The sequence below is a fragment of the Mustela erminea genome, chromosome 6, assembly GCF_009829155.1.
Source record: "Mustela erminea isolate mMusErm1 chromosome 6, mMusErm1.Pri, whole genome shotgun sequence".
Taxonomy (NCBI): domain Eukaryota; kingdom Metazoa; phylum Chordata; class Mammalia; order Carnivora; family Mustelidae; genus Mustela; species Mustela erminea.
In genome coordinates this window covers 19,315,113-19,328,494 of record NC_045619.1, presented here as the reverse complement: position 1 = coordinate 19,328,494, position 13,382 = coordinate 19,315,113, and the positions used below count along the sequence as shown (strand labels likewise).

The 13,382-nt window shown below is 42.9% G+C and overlaps 1 protein-coding gene across 1 annotated transcript in view; it reads left to right on the top strand.

The window, feature by feature from the left end:
* DRAM1 (DNA damage regulated autophagy modulator 1) overlaps positions 1–11,189 on the top strand; it is a 37,045-nt gene extending 25,856 nt beyond the window's left edge. Inside the window, exons 5-7 of the mRNA XM_032346595.1 lie at positions 3,502–3,560; positions 8,109–8,201; positions 8,809–11,189. Coding sequence (XP_032202486.1) covers positions 3,502–3,560; positions 8,109–8,201; positions 8,809–8,853 — 197 coding nt within the window. The 3' untranslated portion in view covers positions 8,854–11,189. The remainder of the gene's footprint in view (positions 1–3,501; positions 3,561–8,108; positions 8,202–8,808) is intronic.
* Positions 11,190–13,382: the final 2,193 nt, after the last annotated feature.

Genomic DNA, 13,382 nt, shown 5'->3' with positions numbered 1-13,382 from the left:
ATCCAGCCCCACATCAGGCTCCCTGCTCAGCAGGAGGCCTGCTTCTCCCTCTCCTCCTCCTCCTCCTGTGTTCCCTTTCTTGCTGTTTTTCCTGTCAAATAGATAAATAAATAAATCTTAAAAAAATAAATAAATAAATTAACTCAAACAAATTCATCCACATGAAAAGCTCTTTTATCCTAAGCATTAGGGTGGTATTTATGTCTCTTTACAAAGATTTCTTAATATCTTTAAAATGCCTTTGTCTCTTCTTACTGCCGTAGTTCTATGAAACATTGTCGCTTGACTCATGAAGGAACTGAAGCGCATATGAGGTTAGGATCCTGCTTCTAAGCCTTCCCTGTGAGCCTGTCCATCTTGCACCTGGCTTCCGAAGCTTTTATAAGCCTTCACAAAATCACTCTCAGCATAAAGCCCAGGTTCCTTTGGTTGAGACCCATAGTCTGAGCCTGCCTATTATTTTTTAAAAAGATTTTATTGATTTACTTATTTTAGAGAGAGAGAGATAATCTAAAGCGGACCCCTCGCTGTGCTTGGAGCCCTATGGGGGACTTGACCTCACGACCCTGAGTTCATGACCTGAGCTGAAACCCAGCTGAACCGCCTGAGCCACCCAGGCACCCTATGAGGCAGCCTCTTTTTCTGACCTTATTCTAACATGTTCTCCCCTGGACTTGACCATTTCCTGTTCTCTGCCTTGGCCTATTCTCTTCTCCCTGAATACAGTAGCCACCAGCCACATGAGGCTACCGAACACCTGAAATGTGGCTGGTCCACATGGAGATGGGCAGTTAAGTGTAAAAACCACACCGATTTCGAAGACGTAATAAGAAAAGGAGAATGTAGACTATCTCATTACTAGTTCTTTATATTAGTACATGTTGACATGATAATATTTTTGATATATTGGGTTAGATAAGGTATATTCTTTCTTTTATTCCTTCCTTCCTTCCTTTCTTTCTTTATTAACCCATAATGTATTATTTGCCCTAGGGGTACAGGTGTGTGAATCATCAGTCTTACACACTTCACAGCACTCACCATAGCACATCCCCTCCCTAATGTCCATAACTCAGCCACCCTCTCCCTACGCCCCCACCCCCAGCAACCCTCAAGTTTGTTTCTTGAGATTAAGAGTCTCTTAGATGAGATATATTATTAAAATTAATTTCATTTGGCTCTATTTATTCATTTCTAAGATTTTATTTAATTAATTTATTTATTTAAAGATTTTATTTATTTATTTGACAGCCTGAGTGAGAGAGACAGAGAGCAAGCACAAGCAGGGGGAATGGCAGGCAGGGGAGAAGCAGGTTTCCTGCTGAGCAAGGAGCCTAATGCGGGGCTGGATCCCAGGACCCTGAGATCATAACCTGAGTTGAAGGCAGCCCGTTAACCAACTGAGCCACCCAGGTGCCTCAAGATTTTATTTATTTTTTTTTTTAAGATTTTTTTTTTTTTTTTAGGGACACCTGGGTGGCTCAGTGGGTTAAAGCCTCTGCCTTTGGCTCAGGTCCTGGGATGGAGCCCTGCATGGGGCTCCCTGCTCAGCGGGGAGCCTGCTTCCACCTCTCTCTCTCTGCCTGCCTGTCTACTTTAGATTTCTCCCTGTCAAATAAATAATAAGTGAAAATCTAAAAAAAAAAAGATTTTTTAAAAAATTTATTTATTTGACAGAGAGAGATCACAAGTGGGTGGGGGGTAGCGGGGAAGCAGGCTCCCCGCCGAGCAGACAGCCCAATGTGGGACTCAATCCCAGGACCCTGAGATCATGACCTGAGCCGAAGGCAGAGGCTTTAACCCACTGAGCCACCCAGGCGCCCCAAGATTTTAAGTAATCTCTACACCCAACATGTGGCCTAACCTGACAGCTCTGAGATCAAGTCACATGTTCTACCGACTGTGCCAGCCTGGAACCCCTCATTTGGTTCTTTTTAGATTTTCTTTAGTGTAACCACTATAGTAGAATTTTTTTTTTTTAAGAACTTTATTGAATACACCCCAAGGGAGAAGCAGGTAGGGCAGCAGAGGAGAAGCTGTCTGCCTATAGTAGAATATTTTACATCACTCACATGGCTGGCATTAATTTCTGGGGGGACACTGCTCTAGAGAGCTCCTCAAACCTCAGCTTACATTAGGCTCAACTCAGTGAAGCCTCCTTCAAAGCCCATTCCACTCTGAAGTCACGATTTTCCCTCTGAGTCGAAGTCGTGCCCTCCCCTCAACAAGGTACCTGATGCGCAGAAGACAGGACTCAAGAACAAAGAATTAAGAGGATTTTAAACTATTAGAAACAGAAATATGGTAATGACACGACCAAAGAGTCTTTGCTTTTGAGAAACTGAGAAGTGTTAAGTGTTAAGTGTTAAGAATTGCAAAATATTGGGGTCAGAGAGAAGAGGTGCTGACTCTGAATTTAGAGGAAGTTCTGAACTTGACACTGACTCAAAGCTTTGAATTCGTAACTGTTTGCAAAAGCATTTTAAAAGCATCTCATCTCTAGCTTTCTCTTTTGCCTTTTAAGCTCCATCAGAATGTCTGTGCAGACAGCACACGGAGGCTTTAGCCTCAGTCCCTGGCACCGTTTGGCCTCTCTGGGTACCCCCTAAGGTCAGAGGTAGGGTGTAGCTCTTTGATTTGGAAACTCTGGGCTGGGAAGGAAGGACCCTGGCTTATACTCAATGACTGGATGGAATAAGTCTGTTTCTTAAAGACAGTAATTTGAATCTGTATCTCGTTTTTGTAGAAGAACCTTGGTAGTTTGCGATGCTTTGGTACTTTGAAATGTTAATTTTTCCTTAAAGCTGATGCCTTGAAGATAGGATTCTTAGGGCAAGAGTATTTTTTTTCTCCCCAAAAAACTTTTGTTTAGGGAAAAGAGTATTTTAGGAGAAAAGTCCTCAAAAAGTACCCATCTGTCATTTTGTTTTTTGTTTTTGTTCTTTTTTAAATTAAGATTTTATTTATTTATTCGAGAGAGAGAGACACAGCAAGAAAGGGAACACAAACAGGGGGAGTGGGAGAGGAAGAAGCAGGCTTCCTGGCAAGCAGGGAGCCATGCAGGGCTTGATCCCAGGAACCTGGGATCATGACCCTAGCCAAAGGCAGACACTTAGCAGCTGAGCCACCCAGGCATCCCCCCATCTGTCATTTGGACCAAATTTAACAAGCACAGTGGAGCAAAATGTAGCCACAGATGAAAATTTGGCTATACATATCTGAAAGGTATTGCTAAGGAATGACTGTATGTCCATATTATAATTTAAATGCTGTCACAATCGAACTTAAGGTTTGAGATTATGAAAAAAGCCGATGTAACTGGTCTGACTGCAGAAATGTTGGTATTAACATTTTAACACTGTGATGATGATTAGAAGAATAGTCTTAACATTAAAAGACCTGGGTTTTTGGGACGCCTGGGTGGCTCAGTTGGTTAAAAGACCTGGGTTTTTGTTTTTGCTTTTGTTTTTTGGACCTTCCTTAACAATTGCCCTTTTTTAGTGATTGCCTGTGCTTCACTAATTTCTATAACAAAGCTGGAGTGGAATCCAAAAGAAAAGGTAAAATTTAACTCATCTTCAATATGATTGTTGAACCTGGTTCCTGGGGATTATTCTCAAAATTATTTTCAAAATTTTGAGTTCCTAATTGAATTTCCTCATCAAAAGAGGTCGATATGAATTAAGGTGTACGGAGGTCCGAGGAAGCAGTGAGTGTTAAGCAGAAAGGATGAGACCCGCTCCAGCACAGAGGGCACTTTGTTTCAGAATGAACCGGAGAATAAACGTGGTCAGGTCTATCTTCGTGGGCAGGGAGTTTGTGCAAAGTTTTTGGTATATATATATATACCACAATGTGGTATATATATATATACAATGGAATATTATTCAGCCATAAAATGAATGAAATCTTGCCATTTGCAACAACATGGTTGGAGCTAGTGAGTATAATGCTAAGCAAATAAGTCAGAGAAAGACAAAAAATGTATGATTTCATATATATATATATAAATTCCATATATATATATATGGAGAATTGCAAAATTATATATATAAGAATTGCAAAATATTGGGGTCAGGGAGAAGAGGTGCTGAGATCAAGTCACATGTTCTACCGACTGTGCCAGCCTGGAACCCCTCATTTGGTTCTTTTTAGATTTTCTTTAGTGTAACCACTATAGTAGAATTTTTTTTTTTTTTAAGAACTTTATTGAATACACCCCAAGGGAGAAGCAGGTAGGGCAGCAGAGGAGAAGCTGTCTGCCTATAGTAGAATATTTTACATCACTCACATGGCTGGCATTAATTTCTGGGGGGACACTTCCATATATATATATATATATATATGGAATTCCATATATATATATATGGAATTTAAGAAACAAAACAAATGGACAAAGGAAAAAGTGAGAGAGAGAGATAGACAAACCAAGAAATAGACTTGTAGTTTTATAGAGAACAAACAGATGGTTTCCAGAGGGGGTGGGTGAAACAGGTAAAGGGGGTGAAGGCGTGCACTTGCTGTGATGAGGGCGATGTATGCAGGTGTTGAATCACTGTATTGTACACCTGAAACTAACATTACACTGTAAACTATACATAGTTATACATACATACATACACACTGTATGTTAACTATACATAAACTAATATTACACTCTATGTTAACTATACAGAAATTAAAATAGAAAACTTTAAGAAGAATGAGTAAAAAAAAAGATTAGCCTAGGGTGGAAGTAAGAAGGGGAAATATTTAATGGGTGCCGGCAAGTGACCGACACGAGAATGGAAGGACTTGAATCAAAGAGGACTTCCAAATGTTATCTTGGGGGAAGCCAAGAATCTGTCCCCAAGAGCAGATAGAAGCAGGGTCCCAAACAGGAATAAATGATTCCATGCAGGGAAGGGGGTTGGGTTTGGTTTTAGAATTGTTGACTCCAGGGCTGTAGTGAAACATGAAGGAGAATGGCCCAGTTGCTTGTGGAACTAGACCAGTGGGGGCACTGGGAACCTTCAGGGCACAGGGTAAAGTGACTGGTAATTTCAGCCCTCACGTCAGAACTCCTGGAGCTGAATGTTTGGAATTGAGGTGGACTCATGCCATGAGGTATGCCAAATGCCATATGGGAAAGGAATGTTGCCCAGGAGAGGAGAGCTTGTGGGAGAACACCAGTTGGTTTTTCAAGGGGCCACGGTGTGACTGATGTTTTTCAGAAAGCGGTTTCAGTAAAGTGTTGGCTTTAGAAGACGATTGCAGGAGGGTAAAGAAATGGTGAGGGGGTGGTTCGTTCATGCAGCTCTCAGTGACTGTTTGGGGGTGAGAGGAGGAGACACAACATGGTGGCTAGAGGGCCAGTGGGATCAGGGGATTTTTCACAGCAGGATTCTGGCAAGTGCTGGAAGCCTGTGGAAGACTACGGAGAGGGGGCGCCTGGGGGATCAGATGGTAGAGCGCCTGTCTTCAGCTCAGCTCATGATCTCAGGGTCCTGGGATCCAGCCCTGCATTGCGCTCCCTGCTCAGCGGGGAGTTTTTGATTCTCTCTCTGCCTCCTGGCCCCTGCTCATGCTCATGCTCTGTCTCTCTGTTTCAAGTAAAACAATAAAATCTCTAAAGAGAGAGACAGACAGACAGATTCTGAAGAGACTGAAGATGGTGAGTGAGAGAATAATCCAGGCAGAAGTTTTTTAAAAATCAGACGGGGAGACAAACCATGAGAGACTGCGGACTCAGAAACAAACTGAGGGTTTTGGAGGGGACGGGGATGGGGGTTTGGGTGAGCCTGGTGGTGGGTATTAAGGAGGTCACATATTGCACGGAGCATTGGGTGTGGTGCATAAACAATGAATTTTGGAACACTGAAAATAAAATAAAATAAAATAAAATAAAATAAAATAAAATAAAATAAAATAAAATGAAAAAAAAAAAAAGTCCTTCTGAAAGCAAGACTTCACAGCAGGGCGGCTTTGGGTGTACTTTACAAGTTCAGCCACTGGAGGGAGACCTTCTACCACAAATCAAACCAACCAGGGGCTGGAAAGGCTTCCTTGAAGTATATGCCCCAGCCAATTAAAAAATGTTTTTCATTTCATTTTCTACCTTAAAAATGTGAAAAGTACCTCATTTTCTGCTCACTCCATAAATCACCATGCTGCTCTTGTATTATTTTCTGTTCTCAGTATCAGTGAATGCACACAAAACCCTTTACATTAATTCACTGAATGGAACAATGGCTTAGGTACTGCCCCAGACTTCTGTGGCGTGCTTGGGAGCTTGTGTGGCACATTCCTGTGCATTAACTTACTTGGTAGTGTTGGTGAGAATTTTAATATCATTGTCTCATTTCACATAGCAACTTGTGGCGTTGCCACAATTGTAGCAGAAGAGTCTGCACTCCAAGTTCAGTGTGTTTTCATTAAATATGCTAAAGAAATCCTCTCCCAGTTCTGTTTCCATTTTTATAAGCCATCTTCACTGTCCGAGGGCGATAAAGGATGAGGTGGATCTCCTGGTAAGGTCACCAAAAGGAGGGAGGGGCCTCGGTTCTCTACCCCCAGCGTAGGCTGGTGGGGTTCCTCCCCAGTGTGCATTGGATGAGGGCCAGGATGGATACGGACACGCAGGAGGAGAGTGAGGAGCAGTGTCTGTGACAGTTTGATGCACCACAATGAAATGATCATGGACGAAAACTGGATCAGAGAAAGCACTCGTCACCACGGAACCAACCTGCAACCCAGCATATTTGCATATTCATGCATGTAACCTATAGCAGAGCAAAATGAAGTAGGAAAAAAACAGGTCACTGTTCTAAATCAGAGAACTGATGACAGTCCACAGGCCTAGTCTGGCAGGTGGACTCAAGTCAGAATGCAGACATGCAGTTTGTCTCAGACAGTTTTATTTTATTGTAGTTGAGTATGTTCCACACGTGGAACTCCCAACTGGGGCTTGGACTCTCAACCCCGAGATCAAGACCTGAGCTGAGATCAAGAGTTGAACAATCTGAGGGTTTTGAAGGGGCGGGGGGTGGGAGGTCGGGGTACCAGGTGGTGGGTATTAGAGAGGGCACGGATTGCATGGAGCACTGGGTGTGGTGCAAAAATAATACTGTTATGCTGAAAATAAAAAATAAATTAAAAAAAAAAAGAGTTGAACACTTAACCGACGGAGCCACCCAGGTGACCTTTGGATGGTGTTTAAAAATGCTTTTGAAGTAATTTACCGCCTTTAAAAATCAGGAGAGTTCATACCACACACACACACACACACACACACACACACACACGCCCACGCACAGACTTTTTTTTTTAATGTCTCAAAGCAACACCAGGGTCATATTTTCCCATTTGGTAAAAATGAAACTGAACTGATGACTGGGTTTGCCAATCTTCCTCTTTTTCTGCGACTGGCAGTCCATTTATTTTTATTAATTCTCTGGCCTCCCTAGGAGGAACCTCCAATGAAAGCCCTCCACTCTTGCTCTGCATTCTCTCATCTTTGCCCCCAATAAGACAGATACCATGTCGATGTCTCCTTAGCCTCTGCTCTGTGGCTCTAAGCAGAACAGTGTTCTGGTAAGACATTTTCTGTAGTAACAGAGAAACACAACAGCCAGTGGTGACAGCCACTCTTCTCTGGGTGCGAGTGCTCATTTTAATAAGGCGCGGAAGCTGACTTGATGTTTTGTTGTTGTTGTTTTGTTTTTTGACTTGATGTTTTTTAAGCATGCATTTCAACTTTGGGATTCCTAGCAGGGGGAGAGCAAGTCAGGCCTTGAATAGAAAATTTTTTCTTCTCTTGAGTCCAAATTGGCCTCCCCATCTCAGCCTTTTTGTGGCCCTTATTCTGCCTTTTTGAAGTGTATAGACTAAGTCTTAAAACCAGAGTGTAAGAGAGCCTCAGGAACGTTTTGGATAATTGCGTCACGTTCCCAGTGGGCAGGTGCCCTGATGTGCCTCCGCCTGACCTGCCTCACTGTGTTTTCTCAAGGGGTTGATTTATGCTCACCCAACGACTTTCCTCTCTGTTCTGACCAGCTTGTTTCAGTACACCCATTACAGGGAATACAGTGTATTTTGGCTAACTTCTGTTTCTTTATTGTTGCTTTTAGGACTACATATATCACGTAGTGAGTGCAATCTGCGAATGGACAGTGGCCTTTGGTTTCATTTTCTACTTCCTAACATTCATCCACGATTTCCAGGTAGATATTTATCAGTTCATATGTTATAAAGTGCTGACAATTAGGGTTAAGAGCATGCCAGAGAACATTAGTTTATTCCCTAAGAAAAGCATCTCTAACTGCTCTCCCAAACAATGAACTTTTCATATGTTCTCTGTCCCCTGGATGGATGTTCATATATCCTGGTTATTAGCTTTCTGAGGTGGCCTCATTTACTAGTTCCAAATAATAGGAAATACATCCTTTGAATAAACAAAGTTTATTGTTGAAAACAAACAAAGTTTGTTGTTGAAAAATGTTTCCAAGGCAGAGAGGATGTGGGACCTTATCAGGTTTGACAACAAAGAAGATCATACATTCTGAAACAAATGAATTTTTAGCAAAAAGTATATAGAAAACCAAGAAGATTCTCAGACCCAGTTCAAACTCTGCCGAAATCATAGTGAGGGTACACCTGAAGCGTGGGGGGCCTCTGTTGCTGGCACCGGTTTACCCTCTTCTTCTTTTTCTAAAAATTGTGTTATGTTAGTCACCATATAGTACATCATTAGTTTTTGATGTGGTATTCCAAGATTCATTGTTTGCATATAAAACCTTCTTTGAAATCTTTTTCTTCTGTTTTTAATAGAGTGTCACCCTAAGGATATCCACAGAAATCAATGATGATGTTTGAAGAAAGAAGAATGATACCTCACTCAGTGAGAGTCGCAGACAATTTCTGGAAGTGGTAGGAAGGACAGACAGGGTTTCCATGTTGCCCTGAGTGGAATGTATCTGCGGCACGTCCACGACTTGAATTTCTTTAAGAATTCCCAATAGTTGTACTATTTCCAAAGGTATGTTTTCCTAGAGAATGTAGAGCACTTATGACATTGTAGCAATGTTTTTATAATTTTCCAAGTAGACACTTTTTTTTTACATGAACAAATTCATTACAGAAAAGAGAAGGTGTTACAGAAAATGGAGAACTCTATTTTTGCACAGATTCTGTTTTGTGTTTTCTTTGTGTGTAAGTGATTTGTGGGAATACACTAAATGAGGAATTCACTAACAAGTAAAATCAGGGCATATTCATTTTTAAATTTTATTTTTAGAGAATGAACGGTCTAATTTTATATCATGATAGCATTTATAAAGTTTGATTGATAATGATCATAAAGATTTAGTTAACAAATGAACACTAACAAAGATACTCTGATTTTTAAGTGAACTAAGCAAAGTGCTTCTATCAAATGGCCTTACTCTCTCTATGCACATTAACTCTAAGTGAACACAGAAGACCTCAGTTTTCAAATTCCATTCTCCATGGGCCTCCCTGCTCACAGTGCCAAAGCCTTTACCCTTGCTGCTAACCTAACTGGCATTCCATAGTGGGCCCATTTCCAGGTGGGATGAATTCATCAAGACAGATTAGAAAAGCCTTAGAACAACAATAAAATGGAGGTGAGCCCCTGACAAGGAAAACCTCACTGGATTCTGGATTGTTGTCTTTGCTGGATAAGCAAGGAGGGGAAGTATCTCAGGGACCATTTATGGAAGGTTGGATTATGGGAAGGAGAACTTTGGTTAATACTAAACCTCCACAAAAGCCAATCTGTGAAAAGCATTAAAAAGATCATTTGTAAAAACCACCCTTTATTGTTACCAGCATAAAATGCTATACATGCAGTCTGACTCAGGAGCTGAAGCTCACGTCTCGAGTTCATTTCTTGCCACTAAGCCTGTGGAAGAGAACACAGGTCTGAGACAGAGGAGAAGAGAGGGTGCAGGGTGCAGGCTGTTTGCTCCTTCTTTCAATGTGGGTGGCTGGATGTTTGCACACTGTACGAGAGGAGTCAGTCCTTTGTTAAGCAAGACCTACAGACTCCACCTTCTCACCCAAAGCACACATGACAAGGGAAAAGCTAATGGTTCCAGAGCAAGAAGTGGGCCTTGACCTGTTAAGGCTTAGATTTGAAAGCCAAAGAGAAGGCCTTCCTTTGAAGACCCTCCAGACCACAAATCTGCATCCGTCCAAGTAGGTCCAGACCTTGAGGATGAATGCCAAGGGCAGAGCAGCCCACCTAGACGGGCTGGGAGGGACTCTGAGAGTGGTGAGCACATCGTGGCTCCTCAGGAACGGTCTCGAGTGAATGAAGCAGTCAGCCAGCTCTGCAATGACCAATTGTGTCCCCTGTGTGTTCAGCGGTGAGAACCCCATAACCATGTCTGAGTTTGTTGCAACTTGTAATGCTGTGGCTCCCCCATGGTAACACCAGAAATGAAGAACTGATTGAAACAATGTCAAGCATTCCTTATTCTGAAGATGGGTGAGAAGTGTCACTTAGCTGTGCTAAGGAACCTGAAGGAGAATGGATCCACGCTTGGGACTCAGTTCGAACAGACTTTCCCTAACTGTCTGTGCTTCTCATGATGCATTGTCATTCTTCATTTCCTTATCTCTCTGTGAGATAGATTCAGAGCTCCTCGAGGACAGAGTGTGGGCATTAATCTTTAACTTTGTAACTCCAGCATTTACCAGGGCACCTCCTGGTCCATCCCTACTAGGGGCTTAATCAATATCATTGAATGAAGGAACGAGTCCGTGAACAAAGGAAGGCATGACTAGGGATATTTGTAGTGCTGTAAAATGAGATTTACACTGGTACAGGGTTTACTAGTTAAGTGATAAATGAATAGTCTGTATCACCCAGTAATGCTGACTTGCTTTGCTTTGTGTACTGTGAACATTTCAGTTGTTTGGGCTTCACCACTCTGTGACAACTCTCCTCAACCTGGACAGTTACCACCAAAATTCTTGGATGGGCTAGACAAAATGGTACACGTGGCTTGGCAAACTGAGAGCGCCAAAAATCACTGCAGACAGTCACATTCTGCTGATTCCATGAAACCTCTAAAGCTGGTCTTATCCATATTTTGGTATTATTTCTAATTTCCATGAGCTTGCATTTGCTTGGACCTCATGGCTGACAGAGTAAAATAAAATGAAGTATTTCTTTATTTTAGTAATTTGTGTCTCAGTTCAATTACAACATGTCGACTAGGTACTACCATGAAGTCTATATATCCAGGAAACAATTCTAGCTCTGCTTGGACCCCATCAAGATAGAGTGTAAATCTTGTTTTCTTCATTCTTGTAGTTTTGCATGTGGGTGCAGTGGTTCATGTTTGTGTAGAGACTCAAACATTAGGGTCAGAAGTTTGCATCAGTCTAGACTCTTAGAGGTGAAGGCACCAGAAATCCAACCTAAAGTGTCAAAGAAGAAAGGGGCATCTATTGACTCAAGTCCAGGGGTGGAGCTGGCTTCAGGGATGACTGGATCCAAAAGAGGTACCAGAACTTCACTTATTCTCTCCTTCTCCTAGCTCTACTTTCTCTCTCTGTTGGCATCATTCGCAGGCAGGTTTCCCCCAGATGGGCGAGAGATGGCTTCTAGAAGCCCGAGGGCGACAACCTGTCCAGTGGAGAGAGGGGACCTCAGCAGAGTTCGCACAAAAGCCCGTGAGTTGAAGCTCATTGTCTCTGATTGGCTGGCTTGGGTCACATGCCCTTGCTCAGGGAGGTCTGATGCTCTCAGTCAGCCCTGTGGCACGTGTCCCCCTCTGGACCAGGGAGGGGCCAGCGGTGTCTGAAATGCTGGGCTGGTGGTGGGTGAAGTTGTTTCTCAGAAGAAAAGAATGGGAAATGGATCTGGGACAGACACAGGACAGGAGATAACCAACCCCCACCCCTTGCCCGCCCTCCAGGGAAGGCAAGTTAACTTGCTTCAGGGTAAATCAAATGATACTTAATGACAACCTTTTCAGGTTACAAGAAGTAAATGTAAACCATTTGGGTAATAAACATGCCTTCAGTTACCTTCGAAGTTACGCTTTTCCCAGCTGGTGTGTTTATGTACCCCCCGTGGGGTTGGCCGGGCAGTTATCCGTCACGTGTTTTAGATGAGGACACGGAGAGCAGCTCAGGGACGTGCAGGGGTTCTGCTGCCGCCTGGCAACGAGTCCGGGCGGGGACTCGTGTTTTCCATATTGCGAATCAAGTGGGTTTCTTCTTCCTTCCTTCCTCCCCCCCTTCCTCCCTTTCGTCCTTCCTTCCCTTTTTGTTTTTCTTTTCTTTTTTCCTTTCTTTTCTCTCTCTCTTTCCTTCTCTTTTTTCTTTTTCTTTTCTTCCTTCACTAACAGAGAATTCCACAGAAATTGCATTTCATAAACCAAATTAAGCACATCAGTGTTGTGCTGTGTTTGGGTTTCCTAACATCCCTTGCATGTGGCATCGCCCCATGTTCCCATTTTTTTTACTCAGTAGGAGACACATTGGTCTGGTGTTTGGGCGCTGGAATGAGGAAGGAGGAGTGGGAGGGAGATAAGTGGTCTCCCATTCTCTCCCACTCCCTGATTCTGGCAGGCCAGGAAGCCCAGCCGTCTCCCCACACACATATTCTTGGTCTGGCTCTGAATGCCTGGCATTCTCGAGGCCAGAATGTCATGCGTTTGCGTCCTGTCTGTTGCATAAGAGAGCAACCACAGCCTTAAGCCCCGGAGGAGAAGCTTCTTGACTCTCCTTGGTCACCCCCAGGAGACTCATCTTCTAAAATGAAGGGCAGCAGGATGCCAGACTCCTATGGAGAGGGGCTGCAACTTCCAAAACCGATGCTTAGCAAATGCTAACCGAGGTACCAACAATCTGTTTTGTGGTTTGAGCCGGGGTGCCATGAGATGCCTAGTAAGCCCCAGCTTCGGCAGTCCCTCAGGAAAGAGCAGTGCTCTGTGCCCCAAAGCCGACTCCACGTCTGGACTCCTCAGTTACGTGAGTTGACTGTGTCTTTTTAGCTTCCATAAACTTGATGCATCAGAGCCCTCACTGATAGGATCCCCCAAGAGTTCCTCCGATGGACAAATACAGCAACTGCTGTAATCTGCCTCACCACACTGGGATGGAAAGCTAATTTCTAGATAAGTAGGGATTCAGCTGCTCCAGCTCACAGCCCTTACTTTTGGAATCATCTGTTCTTATTTTAAAATTTTTGAATCAGTAATAGTGTTCATGGGATTCAAAAATCAAAACAATATAAAAAGGAACTCTGTGAAAAGCCTTTGTATTCTTCCTTTATCCACATTTACTCAATACACGTCTCTTTTTGCATATACCCACTTTTTATAAAAACACAAGCAGAAACACATTTAAAAACCTTTCCCTTTTAA